Below are 17,677 nucleotides of genomic sequence, written 5' to 3' on the forward strand. Positions count from 1 at the left end.
TATACTACTCTGAATGGGTAACCAACGTTGTGTTGGTCAAAAAGGCTAATGGGAAGTGGAGACTCTATATAGATTATACTAACTTAAATAAAGTCTGCCCTAAAGATAGTTTTCCCCTTCATAGAATTGATCAGTTGGTTGATAGTACTACGGGGCACGAATTACTCAGTTTCATGGACGCCTATTCAAGATATAATCAATTTGTAATGCATCACTCTAATAAATCAAAAACCACCTTTGTCACCGACAAAGGTCTTTATTGTTACCGAGTAATGCCATTTGGGTTAAAAATGCTGGAGCGACCTATCAAAGATTGGTCAACAAAATATTCGCCTGACTCATAGGACGAACAATGGATGTCTACATTGATGACATGCTCGTCAAAAGCATTAAAGCGACCGACCATATGACCGATCTAGAGGAAATGTTCCTCCTCTTGCGGATGTATAAAATGAAGCTTAACCCAAGCAAATGTGCATTCGGCGTGGGTTCAGGCAAATTCCTAGGGTTCTTAGTCAGCCAACGGGGGATCGAAGCTAATCTGGAAAAGATTAAAGCTCTGCTCGACATGGAGTCTCCTAAGACAATCAAGGATGTCCAATGACTGACTGGAAGAGTAGCCGCCTTAAATCGCTTCGTGTCCCGAGCTACCGACAGGTGTTTCTCCTTCTTCAAACAGTTGAAGGGTCAATAAATTGTCGACTAGACAGAAGAATGCGAAGGCGCCTTCCAACAGATCATGGAATATTTAGGATCGCCATCGTTGCTTTCTAAGCTCAAGCCAGGTGAGCCATTACTGATCTATTTAGCAGTATTTGATGCAGCCGTAAGCTCGGCCCTGATCCGTGAGCATGAAGGTAAACAACTCCCTGTCTACTACATCAGCAAGGCCCTTGTTCTGGCGGAAACGAGATATTTAACCCTGGAAAAAGTGGCCTTGGCCCAGGTTATATCATCCTGACGCTTGCGGCCATATTTCTAAGCTCACTCGATCATCGTCGTGACCGATCAACCTTTACGTCAAATACTACAGAGACCAGAGTCTTCTGGGAGACTAACAAAATGGTCGATTGAGCTTAGTGAATTTGACATTCATTACAAACCCCGGACCGCAATTAAAGGACAAGCCGTGGCAGAATTTATCGTCGAAGTCACAGTGCAACCGACAATTCCTATCGCTGACTTAGTAGAGTCGTCCGATTGCTTCCCACCGAGCCCTCCCTTTCGGTCTCTCTACGTTGATGGCTCATCCAACTTTAAGGCAAGCAGGGCAAGGGTAGTCCTGGAAACTCCTGATCACATAGCCATTCAGTATACTTTGAGACTTAGATTTCAGGCTTCTAATAATATAGCCGAATATGAAGCTCTCCTCCTCGAACTCCGGCTAGCGGCCAGTCTAGGGGCTACTCATCTGAACGTGTATAGCGACTCTTAACTAGTTGTCAATCAAATAGCTAACATATATCAAGCTAGGAAGGAAAGACTGAAAGCTTATCTTGCAAAGGCCAGAGAGATAATCGTCAGGTTCCATCAAAGCTCTGTTACTCGGATCCCAAGGGCCGAGAATGCTAAAGTCAACCTACTAGCAAAGCTTACCTCAGTTGACAAAGATGATATTTACAGATCTGTTCCTATCGAATTCGTGGCCGAGCCAAGCGTTGGAGGAATCGAGTCTTTCACCTTACTCCCCATCGATTCCAAACCGTCTTGGCTCGACCCAATCGTCAAATACTTATAAACCAGCAAACTCCCTGAAGAGCGAGTCGAGGCTCGACGATTGAAGATACGTGCGGGCCGCTACACTATACTTAGTGATGTTCTATACAAGAAAGGATACTACGCACCCCCATTGCGATGCCTGGGGCCGAGCGAAGCTGACTATGTTCTACGTGAAATTTATGAAGGCATTTGTGGTAATCACTCGGGCAGCCGATCCGTGACCCATAAAGTCATTCGGCCAGGATATTATTGGCTGACCATTCAACAAGATGCTCGGAAACTCGTTTAGGGTTGCGATAAATGCCAGAAATTTACTATCATTCCTCGATAGCCACCTGAAGAGCTGACGCTAATGGCCGGGCCCTAGCCTTTCGCCCAATGGGGAATCGACATCATCGGGCCATTCCTTCTATGGAAAGGACGGACTAAGTTTGTTGCCGTCATCATTGATTATTTCACCAAGTGGCCGAGGCCGAGCCTCTAGCCAAGATAACCGAGCAGAAAATCACAGATTTTGTCTGGAAAAATATTATTTGTCGATTCGGAAAACATCGGACTGTTGTCTCCGACAACGGGAAGCAGTTTGACAACAAGTAGTATCAGGAACATTTACTCGTCCCCCCGTCATCCACAGACAAATGGAAAAGTTGAAGCCGTCAACAAGGTTATCAAACAATACCTCTGGACTAAGCTGGACCAAGCCAAAGGAGCATGGGCTGAAGAACTTTCCAAAGTCCTTTGGGCATACCGAACTGCGACAGGAGAAACCCCCTTTTCGCTAGCCTATGGCTCGGAAGCGGTCGTCTCTATGGAAATCGGCCTACCTACCGACCGAGTAAGTTCATATGATGAGCAAAACAATGAGGAGCTACTAACTCTCAACCTCAACCTCCTAAACGAAATCAGAGAATTAGCTCGGCTTCGGACATCCGCCTATCAACGATTGGTGTCTCGGTCTTACAACGCTTAAGTCAAAGTTAGTCGATTCTGAGCGGGAGACTTAGTCCTCTGAAGAACGTTTCAAAACACTAAAAAAAGTTGAGTAGGAACGTTGGGTCCCAACTGGGAAGGCCCCTACATAATTGCCAATGCTATTCGACCAGGTACTTATCGATTGGAAGACCTAACGGCGCAGCTCCTGCCTCACCCATGAAATACCGAGCACCTTAAGATAAACTATCCATAGCTCGGCTAAAAGTGATCTATACTTAGCTTAATTGTTTATACGCTTACAAAATCAAAGAAAGAAAAATGTGTAGAATGCTGAATAAGCAAAAAACATATATTAATTGATTAGTAAAGTGTTACATTAGTCAGTTCATTGATTATAATTGAGTCGGAATAATACAACAATAAGTGTTCAACATTCGGATATTGATAAAGGACAACGCTCGATGCTATTAACATGCTCGGCCCTGAGGCTTGATGTGGTTGAAGTGCTCAAAGCAGATGTGGGGAGCAAAAATGAATTATTCTCCGCCACGCTAACTTCAGGGCTCGGCCTCGCCCACCACACCAAGAATAACCCAGGAGATGTTGATGGAGTTGCATCAGGAGCTGTAGTAGAGGCGTCATAAGTGTATGCCTCGGGATCAACTGCCGCCTCGCCATCGGGCCTCGACTCACCCTCATTGAAACCAGACAGATCTAAGTGGGGAAAAGCACCCTTCATCACTTCGATACACTTAGCGCAACCCTCTCGGTAAACGAGGGTCCGCTCCTCCTCGAAAGTTGAAGATGAAAGAAACTCTTCCACTGCCTCCTCTCTCGCAGTCGCAAGGGTGACCCTGGTCCCCTTTGCGAGCTCCTGAAGCTTCCTCTGAACCACAGCCCGCTCTGTGGTTGCCTGTTCAAAGGCCAGACTGGCATCTTCCAATAACGAAGCCACACAATCTCTTTCGGTTGTGACCGACACAAGAGCAGCCTTTGCCTCCTCAAGCTGGCCCTCCGCAAAGAGAGCCCGAGACTCGGCAAACGATAGCCGAGACTCTGCTTCCGACCGTCGAGTCTCAGCATCTGACAGCCTAGCCTCCGCTTCCACAGCACGACAGGCCAAGGCAGATATCTCGACACGGGCCTTCAGCATACAAGGGGCGACCTGCACAAGGGAAAAAGCTCTGTTAAAATAAGAGAATCCAACACAAAATGACCGTGAGGGATAGTGACATTGCCTCGAGCAACATTGTTCCAATCCTGCCGAGCATGTTGTCCATGGAAGCGGCCTCCAAAAGGCCGAAGAACTCCCTCACGAATATCTACCAACTCGCCTAAGGAAGGATCTCTTCAACCATCTAGTGGAAGAGGAGGCTTCAGCCCGCAAATATCTGCCAAAAGGCTATCCTCTCTTCCTCAGCTGCTCTCATCCTCCATGACTCTCTCTCCTTAGCTCTCGGAGCAGTGGAGGCTTCAGCCGGCTTAGATTCAGGTGCCTCCCGAGGCACCTCAGAAGGCGCCACCACCGCCTCAGTTGCTCCTACCCCTGGGGCGGCCATTTCGGTCGCCTCTGCCGCCTCCGTGCCTTCTTCAACCTTGATAACAGTCGAGGGAGGAGTGGGGGCAGTCCTTGCCGGGCCTTTTGAGACTGCCTTATGTCTCTTCGAGGCCCGGGAGCCCGAGTGGGGTGGGAGTCGGATTTGAGATGGCGGACGAAGAGAAGGCCAAGCCTCAAACATATCTACATTCAAAGAAGGGTGAATGTTAATACAGTCGGACAGGCAAAAAAAAAAAAAACGACAGATAAGAAAAACTTCCTCACCAGTCACCATAGAGTCGAAGCCCCACTCAAAAAGAAGCTCTGGTTGGAGAAGTCTCTTACAAAATCTCCTCTCCGGGTCAAGGGCTCGGAAACTCTGAATCTGAGTCAAAGAATCTGAGTCAAGATTCAGAGGATGCTTCAGTATTACTGAAAAGTAAAGAAGTTACATCCCTGACTTGGTAAAGATAGGAAAAAGGCGGTAAAACCACGTCAACTCTACCTGCCGCTGCACAAAAAGCTTAAGGAACAAAGGGTTGGATAGGTCCAGTCTTAGCCGACTCCCACCTATCGAGGGCCCAAAACCACATATCCCTCTAGTGCTTGTTCGATGAAGGGGAGTTAGTTATTAGGGGCCCACCGGTGTTCCGCTAGGAGCAGAAGAAGAACTAACCAGGATGCTGGGTGTAAGCCTACACTTGGTATAAACGAAGAAATTCATTCACACTTAGCTCGGGTAGTCGTGTCTCGGCCTAGAGCACCGCACAACCGAACAAGTCCCTCCACCCATTCGGTACGACCTATCCCGGGGCTATCCCCAGACTGCCTAGCAGTTCCCGAGCAATCTTTTGAAGCAGCAACCGGAGACCACATTGCAGTGCAATAAGAAAAATTACAAATGCCCTAGGTGGAGGTTGGTCGGGCAGATCTCCAGGCCGAGGAAGAGTCAAAATGATTGAATCCGGAATGTGATATCCGGACCGGATCTTAGACAGCTCCTCTGCTGTCATCACTGAGGGCACGAGTCCTTTAACCTGTTCTTTGGTTTCAATTCCTCCTCTCCGCCTCCCTCAAAATCATAGCGATTAGAGGAGCCCCCAATAGTCATACGTTCAGGAAGCGGATCCAACGCCTCCACTGACGCCACCGACCTCTCTACCGGAGGGTCTACAACCCTCTGCGAATGGTGAAATAGGAGGTCCGCCTCTCCGGCAACCTCCGCCAACAGTGAAGGTGATTCCGAAGCTGCCTAAAAGTCGCTCGCTTCACCCTCACCGCTGTATTCTCCCTCCCTAGGGCTTGTGGGACTTGACATTGTTAAAGAGAAAAGAAAGGGAGGAAGAAAGAGCTCACCAGGAGGAATCTAAAGATGCTGAAGCAGGCGGTGGCGCAAAGGATTTTCGGGCCGAAATTCACGAAAGGGGGGAGGAGGTGAAAACACAGGAGAAAATTGAAAGAAGGCGCGAACTGGCAAAAATTAGTCTAGGGCGACCCTCTTTTGTAGGGTTGCCACGTGGCTCCAACATTAAATGAGGAACCGAAGTGACACCTCCTCAAGTGCCTCGACCTTACATGTGGCGACTCCCCGTGCGTTGTTGCCGAATATACGGCCACGTGTGCAACCTTCATATGCCCTGATGCTGCAACGGTGGCCGCTCCGCTCGTGCGGTCTCGATAAACTAGTCGACGCATGGTCGAACGAAGCGATGTATCTTAAAATTCGCGTAAACTGCTCTATACTCAATAAATGCTTCATCATTACTCGGCTCTAATACAGTCTGACTCAATTTCGGAATACTCCGCAACCGCCTTAAGGCGATGCACGGAATAGGGGGGCTTACTGTTGGAGAAAAAAATATGACAAGTCCTTGAGTCGGCCAGAAAAGCGGAAGAGTAGTGAAGCAATGGCTCGAACTCGTTGGATGTTGAGTTCGAATAAAGCCCAAAGTCCGTAAGAACGCTGGATGGAGAGACGTAGCTCAGACTGTGAGGTCCTTGACTTGACCGTAGCCTGAGCGTCCAGAGCCATAAGGCTAAACCTCTAAGGGAGGAATTGCACCTCAATGCCCAATCGAAGCCTCATAGAGGAAAGCCAAAACCGATAGAATAATATCGGTTGGTCCTAGAGCCGCCCGAACTTTAGTCCGACTCAAGGACTGTGTCGGTCAATAGAGTAGGTGGAGAACCAGCTGTAGAGTTTGTCTTAGCACGACAATGTCGGAAAGATAAGCATCGGCTGAACTATATCGCTCCATATCTGGAAGTTACCTAGTAAAACTCTGGATTCTATCCGAGATATTAGGAAGATAAGATAATAATTTCCGGGAATCTAGAGGTAGCAAGGATTACGGATCCTCAAATATTGAAATCTATCTTTACGGGATTTACCCTAAGGAATACGAAAGCCCTACAGGGTATACGCCATTATAAATACAAAGATCCTTATGTTAAAAGGTATGCATAAATTCTCGACTTAAAAACCTTTAAAAAAGACCCAGATTCTGACTTAAGCATCGGAGGGTCCCTTGGTAAGGCTAGGGTCACCTTTTCCTTCTACCTGTGCAGGTTTCAGGGTTACTAAGGGGGTGAGCCGAAATCAACATCAACAGTTGTCATTATCGTCATCGTCCTCCTCCACCTCATCATCATCATCAAAGCCTTATCCCAATTGATTAGGGTTCGATACATTAATATTATTCTACCGTTCCAATCTTTCAATGGCCATAATTTCAATTAAACTACAAGTCATTGAGTCATACTAACTCTATCCACATCCTTTTGCGCATTTCCCTTCCCTATTTGGAGCCTTTAACTTGTACTAGTTCAATCCTAATCCTAACTAGCATGATCCTCAGTCTCTTTTGCACATAACTGACTCATTTAAGGGGCCATTTGATAAAATATGATTTCAACATTTATCATTGAAATGAGTTATTTTAAGTGCTTTTTCTTGATTAAGATCATTTTGCAAATCCAAAATAAAAATTAAGTGCTTAATTTGTATTTCCATTAGAAAATTTTGTTCAGCTTTCCTTCATTGGCTTAGCACTAAACAAGGAATGCGGTAAGTGATTTTGTTCAGATCATCTCTATCCATTTTGCCCACTCATTTTACGGCATGAGCCCAAAAATAAAGTTAATCCAAAGCTCAAGTGCACCACACCATAGGAAATGTTAGGGATTGAATGCCCACAGTTGAAGGCTTCTTAGGGCAAAGAAGTTTTGGATTGAGATGATATTTGTATTTTCCCTTCATGTAGGCTTAAGGAATCTTATGCACTTGTTCAATGACAAATTAATGTCATAGTGGCCCCTAGGAAGGTTTCAATGATGGTCTCAATATTTCCAATGAGGTGATCCACTTGAGCTTTGGATCTACCTCATTTTGTAGCTCCATTTTAAAATGAGCTAACAAAACAGATGGACAAAGTGGATAAAACACATCAACACAATGGGCCTCATGGAGCCGTTCTGTTGCTTATGTCCAACAAATAGGCATGTTCATACGAGTTAGAATTGCTCATTTAGTCCGATTTTGGAATAATAATGCCACATGTATGGTCTTTAGCGACCTATTTGGATAGCACCAAATAAATTACCTTTTCTACTTACAGCAGTAGGTAAGTAACTTATTTGAGATAAGTTTAGTGTATGATTAATTATAAATAGCTTTTTAAAAAAAATCTAAAGTTATTTAATCACTACGGTTTAATAAGTATAAACTAAAAAAAGTTACTTAAGGTATAAGTAACTTATTGTAAATAACCTACTATTCAAAATCCTCGTGAGTCGCTACCTGTCATGCGTAATAGTGGACGGAATTGCATAGTGCACACACCACCGAAAAAGATCTACTACCCTCACATTGACACTTATTTTAAAGCATAAACTAAAATTGAAGCACATCCAAATGGCAAGTGTACCATGAAATAGTGGTGATTAAATGCATATCATTAAAAACTCCATTAAGGGATACAAAAGTTTTGGATCAAGCTAGTACATGTGTTTTCCTTTCATCCCGTCTGTGTAACCTAATCAGCAGTTTGAATGGCAAATAAACATTACAACTTAGGAAGTTTTTAATGGTGGGCATTCATTTACCACTATTTGATATGGTGTGGTTCATCTAACATTTGGATCTACCTCATTTTTGGCCTGATACCCTAAAAGTAGCCCCCAAAATTGATGGACGGCTTGGATAAGGCACATACATTATGGTGGGGGCCATGGAGCTTTTCTGATAGCACACAGGACAACCAGGGTGCTATGTGCTACACTATCGAATCCGAGTCCCCACCGAGGCTGTCAATGGGCTGGGCCCACCTAATGTAAGGCAGGACTAGCCCGCTGACGGTCCTACATTCGGCCACGCCACTGAGGCGCAACCCCCACACGTGCCAACATGGAACACACTGCGTGATCTGGGCCATTCATTAGGCGGGTGGACGCGGATCGCATCTTTCCCGCCCTTCTCGAGGGAACGGGCAGGGCAGGAGCTTTGAGTGGCCACCGTAACGTAGCTCTGCCTTATAATTTTAAGGTATAAGCTCAAGAGGTAGACTCAGCGAAGGATACCTCGTTTTAATATTTTGGCTTTGGTATTGATCCGTAGTGGGGTGGCTAACAGTGAAGTGTGAACTAACAGCGGGGTGTACTAACAAGCTAACAGGAACGAAAAAAAACAGAAGAAGTATAAGTTCAAAAATAAGTCAGATCCAAAGCTCAAGTGGACCACACCACAAGAAACAGTGTTGATAATAATTCTTACCGTTGAAACTTTTCTAGGGCCCACAGCCACGTTTATTTGCCATCCAACCGATTCCTAAAGTTACGTGTACCTATATGAAGAAGAAGAGAAAACACAAATATAAGACTCACTCAGAAGTTTAATCACAAAGTGTAGTTCACTTAAACTTTGAGTCTGCCTCATTTTTTGGCTTATAACCCAAAATGATAGGAAAAAATGAATAAGCTGTGTGGATAAGACCCATACCTAACGGTGGCCACTCAAAGCTCCTGCCCGTTCCAGCTGGGGCCGGGCGGGGCTAGGACGCAATCCACGTTCCAGGCGGGTCCCCACCATGACATCTCCCTGCCCGGGAATCAGTCGGGTCCGTGGGCGGAAGTGGGCCACACTTTCATCAAATAAAAATATGCCAACGGCCTAAAATCAATCCTGGCTCACCCAATTACCGGGCTGCCCTCTTCTCCCATCAAGGACATCTAACCGGCGGGCCCCACCCAATGAATGGACTGGATCTCGGATGGCGGGTGGGGGCCTTTCCTTCCATCCTACTCACGCGCGAGTCCCACACGCATATATAAAGAGTTTGGGTTGCTGCTAGGGTTTTATTGGGAAGGGCTCCTTTTGCGTGAACCAAGTTACAGAGAGAGGCGAGAGAGAAGAATCTCCTCCCCATCGCCTTCTTCCCGCCGCTCGATCTGCAAAGATGGGTATGATTTCCACCTGTTTTCTTCATCTCCACCGTCCGTTCTTGTTCTTCTTCTGATGTCCTACTTCTTCTTGTTACTACTGCAGGTATCTCTCGAGACTCCATGCACAAGAGGCGCGCCACTGGAGGCAAGAAGAAGGCCTGGAGGAAGAAGCGAAAGTACCATTTTTCTCCTTTCCTTGTATTTTTCTTCTCTTTCGTACTCATCTACTTCATCGATCCAGTCATCGGACGATCCTAACCGTTCATTTCATGCCCTAGATCTGATTTCGTTTGAAGCTTTAAACCTACGTTTGTTGTTGTTTTTCAATTCCTTCCGTTTCGATGCTTTGGTCATTTGCCGACAGTGATTGTGGATTCGTGACTGAGTTTGTAAAAGCGGGGCCGTGTTTTGGTAATCCTGGCCGTTGATCTGATGGGCCGCAACATGGATGGACCGTGCCCATAATTGGAAGATTCTAGTTGTTTCGTCCGTTAACGTTGTTTTCCGTTTATCTTGGACCATTTATGTAGTTATTTCTCTTTCTTAGCTCTTTTCTTCTAGGCTGCTCTGTGAAGGGTTAGGATTGCTCCTTCCGGGGGTTGTTTGTGTATGGTCTTGGATCAACGGTCTGGATCGCTGGACCATGGGCCCCATTAGTACAGACTCAAATCCCATGTAGATGCTATATGTAGAAGATTGTGTAATTAGGTGGCTAAGATTCCCTAATGGGGATTGTTTGGAAATGACTCATTTAATATAGGCCCATTAATAGATTGATGCTCAGATCACTGGAAGGTGGGCCCATGGATTGGTTGTTTGGGAAGATAGTTTGTTTATGGTCTACCCATTGTGGTGTGGATATTTTGTGCATGGTTTATTCAGTGTCGTATCCATTGGATCAACTGCATGGATTGCTAGGCTCATCGATATGCTATATATATGTTTGTTTAATTCGGTGGCTAAGGGGTTGTTTGGCATCGTGGATTGGAGGGGATTGGCGGGGGTTTCAAATCCCCTTGGTTGTTTGGCCCATAAAGTAAATGGGGGTTGCAAATCCAGGGGGTTTCTAATCCCCTCTTTAGGGGGTTTGCAATCCACGGTGAGAGCTTGGATTACACCTAAAATCATTTCAATAGTTGCAGGTGTGACATGTGTGTCACTGTACACTATCATTCTATTGGGCACATGACCCACTAATGATGATCAGCACCGTCCAAACATTGTCCATGTAAATCAGCACCGTCCAAACATTGTCCCTATTAATCAACGATTAAAAATCGTTGGTTAGTCACTCAGACATGATCTTGTGCTTGCGGTCCATCTGAGACTTGGAATTTCATCATTTTCAGGCAAAGTATATATTTCAGTAGGCTTATCACAACCATAGTGTCAAAAATTATATATCTCACTAATTAGAGGTATTAAAGTTGATTTAGTAATTAAATTGAAATCCCTGTAAATATACATGCATAGGTATTTTTGGATTAAAGTTGATTCACACTCCAGGGTGCCAAACACACTGTGAGGATTGCAAATCCAGGGGGTTTCCAATCCTGGGGGTTTGGAATCCAGGCGGTTCCAAATCCACACTCCCAAACAGGCCCTGAGATTTTCTGAATGTGGTTTCTTGCGGAATGACTCATTTAAAATAGATTCACTAGGTGCATTTTCAGACCAGAGGAAGGTGGGCGTACCGATTACTTGTCTGGGGAGATAGTTTAAATTGTTTAATGTGTGGTTTGTCCAGTTTGGTTTGGATAGTTTGTGTGTGGTCTATACAGTGTGGTGTGCATTGGATCAACGGCTTGGATTTCTGAACCATGGGCCCTGCTAGTTACAGACTCGAATCTTAAGTATGTGCTCTGTATGTTGAAGATCGTGCAATTTAGTGGCTATGTATCCCAATGGGGGGATTATCAAGTCATGAATTATTTATTATAGGTCCACTAGATGAATGTTCAGATCATAGGAAGGCGGGCCTATGGGTATGTTTGCTGTCCAAACAAAAAAACCGCCTGTCGGATCAATCTTATGCTACATTTTAGTGGCTAAGATTCTTGGGTCATGAGTCATTTATTATAGCTCCGCAAAGAAATGTATGGTTGGAGAGAAAAACAATACAATTATTATAGGTCCACTAGATGAATGTTCACATCATAGGAAGGTCAGCCTATGCTGTCGAAATTAAAAATACCATCTGTCCAATCAAGTATATGCTATATTTTAGTGGCTAAGATTTACCAATGGGTCGATTCTAGGGTCATGAGTCATTTATTATTGGTCCACTAGATGAATGTTCATATCATAGGAAGGTGGGCCTATGGGTATGCTTGCTGTACAAAATAATGCCCATCCAATCAAGCACTGTATGTTTCTTTCCACAAAAATCTCCCTTTCTTCTTTCAAATTTATATTTCCTTTGATTATCTGATTTAGATTCTAAGCATTTAGACTGATCTAAAATGCATTTTTTGGTATTCCAGTTTCAGGAAGTGTGGTTTATTGATAGGGTTGTTGCTATAAAATCATGTGTTGCACAATGGAGTTGCATTTTTTAACAATTGAGTTGAAAATTCAGTTCTGGTTTGTTTTCAATTCTTTTTTCTCTTTTTCTTTTTCTGAGTTTGCTTTCTATCTAGTGCTGTAGATGGGCTACACCTGTAAAAATTGCACCAATTGGATGATCTTGACGGTTATCGGTGGATTCTTAGCCTTTTGAATGTAGAGCATCGCTCTTGTTGCATATCCATCTGTGTGCATGCTAGTAATAAGAATCAACATTTTAAAACCTAGGCCAGTGATGCGGGGGCATCTTGGTGGGATTCCAAGGGTGCACTGTATCTCCACGCTAGGGTGGGTGGCTCATAATGTGGGGTATGTGAGATGCAGAATGGCCATGAGGTGGGGCCCACTGTGTGACTATGTGATTCGGGGACCTGTGCGAAGTGGGGGTTGCTCACGGGGATGTCTTGCTTGGGTTTGCTTGGGAAGGCCTGCATATAGGGATAAATTGGTCATTCCCTATCATCTCTGGAGCTTTTGGTACGTTGGTTGGTTGTCCACTATCAAAATGGTGTAAGAGCAAGAGCCTAGTCTTCAAGACTCCTCATTGGCATGGGTGGATGATGTGGGGGCATCTTGGTGTGATTCCAAGGATGCATCGCATCTCCACATTGGGGGTGGGGTGGCCCATGAGATGGGGTCTGTGAGATGTAGAATGACCACGATGTGGGGTTTGTGAGATGCAGAATGACCACAAGGTGGGGCCCACAGTGGGACCGTGCAATTCGGGGATCAGTGCGAAGCAAGGGTTGCTCACGGGGAGGTCTTGCTTGGGTTTGCTCGGGAGGCCTTGCATATAGGGAGAAACCGGTCATTCTCCATCAGCTTTGGGGCTTTTGATGCGATGGTTGGTTGTCCGCTATCAGCCAGACTTTGATCTGTTTTTGCTCACGGTTTGGTCCAACGGCCTGTCCAACTGGTCATTCCTGGCTTGTTTTGGTCTAGAAGTCTGCCTCATCTGAAATAATAAGAAAAAGAGAATTAACAACCAATTTTCTGTTAGCTAGTGTTGGACTGCTTGGAATTAGTCATGGTTTCAAGCTTTGACTGATGTAGTTACATATTCTTCATGGGTTTTAAGGTCAACAGCTTGTTTGTTGGCCAGTTCTGATTCAAATCGGTCTCTCCAGCTGTTGGTCCTGGTTTTAAAACACTGACCAGAAGCTTAGGGATTCTGTCTGGTGCAAATTTCCACTGAGGGTTGGTTATTGGGATCAAGGTATTCCGTAATGGTGACGGTTGGGCCGTAATAGCCACCACTGTTACCCTTACGATATGGGCCATAACAGCTGTCATGGCCTTTTAATTTTCTTTCTTGAAAATTTTGTTTCAGCTCCATTATGTGCCCCTTTTTTTTTTTTTCCTTCTGTAATAGCTGTTACGTAACTGTGTTGGTATACCGTATACCATGATTGGGATCATTTTTAAGATGGAGATGTTCACCATATAGGATATAAGATTGACTTTAATAGCTTTAAAGAATCTCTGTTCACACATTTGATTGGTTTGCTAAAGGTATGAACTCGGACGCCAGCCCGCAAATACGAAACTGTCTAGCAATAAGACAGTTAGGAGAGTTCGAGTTAGGGGAGGGAATGTGAAATGGAGGGCACTCAGATTGGACACAGGAAATTACTCGTGGGGAAGCGAGGCTGTTACCCGTAAGACGCGTATCCTCGACGTGGTTTACAATGCCTCGAACAATGAGCTTGTCAGGACACAGACCCTAGTGAAAAGTGCCATTGTCCAGGTTGATGCTGCACCCTTCAAGCAGTGGTACCTCCAACACTATGGTGTTGATATTGGCAGGAAGAAGAAGGCTCCAGCCGCCGCCAAGAAGGAAGCCACAGAGGTACTATGCTGTTTATTCTATCTTTATTGCTTCTGATTAATTCATAAAATTTCTAATAAATTGAAATCAGTTATTTAGTTGCTTGCTGCTTTGTGATCATAATATGAATCCAATCAGTTTTATATTATTTTTTTTATTGTTAATGTTTTTGCTGCTATGGCATGATCTGATCTTCTTTGTTGTTGCTGTTGGTTTTTTTTTTTTTTTTTTTTTTTTTTTTGCAACATAAAATTCTTTTCTTTTTTCCATTTGATAATGGATTATATATAGGTTGTCTCCACATCAGTGCTTATCTTTCTGATTGCAAGATCTGATGCTTTGAAATCTTTCATGCATGTTTTGTAATGGTGTTAGATAGAAGACAACAAGTTGATCCAAGGCTGTGGAGGGGATTTTAGTTCAACGTTGTGACTTACATATCCCTTCATTATAAATTTAATGCGAACTGTCTCTTAGATAACCAATAAAGAAATCAGTGCGGAAGTCTATCCAATAAAAAGTAGGCCGTTTTTTTAAAAATCATGTGCAATAGGGCAGGATATCCGAGTTTCCTTCCTAGTAACCAACCCAACATGAGCACGTATTGGGGAGAAATGGAAGGTTGATGAAGGCAAGATTCATGGTTTGGCCTCTGGAAAAATTTGCTAAAGCTCAGTTTTGATGAGTAATAAGCACGGGGAAGTTATCGTAGTAGCATTGGAACTTGGATATGCAAGGGTATGAGGATTGAAAAGTTTGGTGACCTTGAATCTTCAAAAAAGTGACCTTCTGGGCTTTAATTTGGTTTGATGCTCCAAGCACTGACCATGGCAATGCCCTTGACATGGTCACCTTGCTAAAATAAAGGGCTTCATACTCAATATCCGAATTAGAGCTTTTGCTAAGCCACACGCATGGATAAGTCTGCCAATGCACACGCCACCACATATCTCAGTATGGCAAAATGGCGAAATATCCAATGCACACGCCACTGCATCTCAGTATGGAAAAATGGCTAAATATCCAAAACATCCATCAGGTGGACCCCACCTTGGAAGCCATTAGAAGTAAGTCTGCCAGTTGTAAAACTTTGGCTGATTAACCACAAAGAAAACTTCGGCTGATTTTTTCCCCAACGATGTAAGTCTGCCGGTTGTAAAACTTTGGCTGATTAACCCTTCAAAAAAAGAAAACTTCGGCTGATTTTTTTCCCAACTGTACATTTGATCAATTAATCATGCCCTACCCAGTTAGGACTGACCTGATTCTTAGGATAGAGAATCTACAGAGTGGTAGGCATCTGATGGTTGGCTTAATTGTTGCACCTGTGTGCCAAGCTGGCATAAGTGGTGGCGCTGACTTGTCCAGGCATGTGGGCTGAGCAAAGCTCTCCAAAATTTGTTGTTGAACATTATAGACATCTGCAAGTGAATGTTCTCACTGAGATATACCTTGTCGAGGCATGCTAACTCGTAGTGGAAATCACTATATCAACTCAGATTCACCTACAGCAGTCTTACGTCTCTTAGTTTACAATTGGCTGGAGTCATTGCTTTCTAACTTCTTTTAAAAATAATAATTTTAAACTTAAAAATACTTTTTTTTTCATGTCATTTTGTGTGAGTTGGTTGCGCCCCATAAAGCCTTCGTTGCATGGGAACCTAATACTGCATCCGTGCAGGCTACATGCAAAGAAGAGTCTTTGAGTGGCTAAAATGTAAATTCTTGGAGGCCTTCTGCTGATAAAATAATAACCGGCCTTTGAACGGCAGTCTCATTTTACGTTTCCATAAATAAAATAAACTTCACTTTATTTAAAAGGTCTCTCCATGTCTTTGGAATATTTAATAATGTTTGCACTCGGAAAACCATTTGCTGGGTAAAATTGTCCCCCCCACTGCTTGCATTATATATAGTATATATGTTAGATTGTGTAAATTATGTGTTTGGGATATAGCATTCATAGTCATAAAACTCACTGATTTGACTGAAGCTCAGGCAAGTCAACTCCACTCAACAGGATCTTGAGGAAACTCAGACATGAGCTTGACTCGTTCTGAACTCGACAAGACTCTTCGAGTTGGCTCAAAACTCCCCCGACTCTATACAACTCAGCATGACTCGAACCAAGTCAGCTGCCAAGTCATGATGGGTATTTTAGTAAATGAAAAATATGCAGGATACAAATCGAACTTGCGTCAGTACTGATAAAGCACAGCCCTGTTACCACCATTCCCCACCAGAAGCTGTGCTTTTTTATGAATAAATTTATGTATTAATTTTACATATATGTATTAATTACCTGCTTATATATTTTATAGCATCGAGTCAAGTCAAGTCAAGATTCATTCGAGTCTTCGAGACGACTCCACCCGACTGAACATCAAGTCAATTCTATTTTTTAGTTTTTTGAACTACGTTAGCTGTTGAAAATGCAGCATGCAAAGATAAGGAGCTTGAAAGGCTTGCATGCATGTCTTCTTCCTTTATTTATTTATTTATTTTAATGGAGATTTATCTGGTGGCGATCAAAAGATTCTCAGTTATTTTGTTTGGTTATACAGGGCCAGGAGGGAGAAGGTGCTGCAGAGGAGGCAAAGAAGAGCAACCATGTAACAAGGAAGTTGGAGAAGCGCCAGCAGGGCCATAAGCTCGATCCCCATATCGAGGAGCAGTTTGGTGGTGGTAGGTTATTAGCTGCCATTTCTTCCCGCCCTGGACAATGTGGCAGAGCTGATGGGTAAGTGCAGAAATCAATTGAAAGCAGCATCTCCTGCTTCATGCATTATACTCTTCTTTGTTCCATTCGGTTCTTCTTTCTTTGTCAGCAGTGTGAGTAATCTCTTGGCTTTTTTTCTTAACAGATACATATTGGAGGGGAAGGAGCTCGAGTTTTATATGAAGAAGATCCAGAGGAAGAAGGGCAAGGGTGGTGCCAGTGCTGCTTAATTAAATCCGCTCCAGGTTTCTTATTTCTTGCTCTACCCCTTAGCTTTAGATTCATATCGTGGTGGTGCTCTTCTATTTAATGAAGAATGTCCTAATGTGAACTCATGCAAATGACTGAAATTTTGTTATGCATTTTTAGTTATATGAGAGACCTTAGCAAGTTTTATGTGATTCGACATCGGAACGGTTTTGAACAATCATTTCCATTAATGGTAGACATAAATGTTTGGGGGAAGATCTAGAAAATGGGTCTGGAACACTTTTGAATGATCATTTCCGTCAATGGCAGGCAGCATGAATGCATGTGTGAAGATCTAGAAAATGAGTCTGCAAATTGGATCAATTCCACACTGATTTGACCAAAATTCAATGAATGGCTGTGGCTCAAACTGGAATTTCGGTAGGAACTTCATTCCTTTGGGTGTACCAGATACCATGTTTCAAAGGAATGTCTCGATTGGCCGATTCCAGTTTACCTTGTTATAGTGCCAAAAACAGGGGTTCACCCAAGAAGTAAATTCTACTGACCAGGTGAGGCAGATTGTTGGGTGATCCAGACTGTTCAATAGGTGGATCCTCATCATGTTATAATCCAATTTCCAAGGTCTTCAACTAGATATTCTTGTCTGCATGCAGGCTTGCTAAAACATCTGGAATATAGCCGGTGGATGTCTGGTCATGTTTCAGTGATCCGAACCATTTAGAAT

The 17,677-nt window shown here is 43.8% G+C and overlaps 1 protein-coding gene across 2 annotated transcripts; it reads left to right on the forward strand.

The window, feature by feature from the left end:
* Nucleotides 1-9,497: 9,497 nt before the first annotated feature.
* On the forward strand, nucleotides 9,498-17,205 carry LOC131239655 (small ribosomal subunit protein eS8-like). Of its 2 annotated transcripts, none has more exons than XM_058237460.1 (5): nucleotides 9,498-9,646; nucleotides 9,732-9,804; nucleotides 13,706-14,042; nucleotides 16,586-16,761; nucleotides 16,886-17,205. In XM_058237460.1, the coding sequence occupies exons 1-5, from the start codon at nucleotides 9,643-9,645 to the stop codon at nucleotides 16,968-16,970; spliced, it is 675 nt and encodes a 224-aa protein (XP_058093443.1). In that variant the 5' UTR covers nucleotides 9,498-9,642; the 3' UTR covers nucleotides 16,971-17,205. The 2 variants fall into 2 exon arrangements, with proteins under 2 accessions (XP_058093443.1, XP_058093444.1); XM_058237461.1 differs by having other exon boundaries at nucleotides 16,592-16,761.
* The last annotated feature ends 472 nt before the right edge of the window (nucleotides 17,206-17,677 follow it).

This window comes from Magnolia sinica, chromosome 3, assembly GCF_029962835.1.
Source record: "Magnolia sinica isolate HGM2019 chromosome 3, MsV1, whole genome shotgun sequence".
NCBI classification, from domain to species: Eukaryota; Viridiplantae; Streptophyta; class Magnoliopsida; order Magnoliales; family Magnoliaceae; genus Magnolia; species Magnolia sinica.

Excerpts from the sequence above, each read along its gene's own strand:
- LOC131239655 (XM_058237460.1), top strand. Across the intron at positions 9,805-13,705 it reads GCCTGGAGGAAGAAGCGAAA|GTATGAACTCGGACGCCAGC; the intron begins GTACCATTTTTC and ends GGTTTGCTAAAG. Across the intron at positions 14,043-16,585 it reads CCAAGAAGGAAGCCACAGAG|GGCCAGGAGGGAGAAGGTGC; the intron begins GTACTATGCTGT and ends TTGGTTATACAG.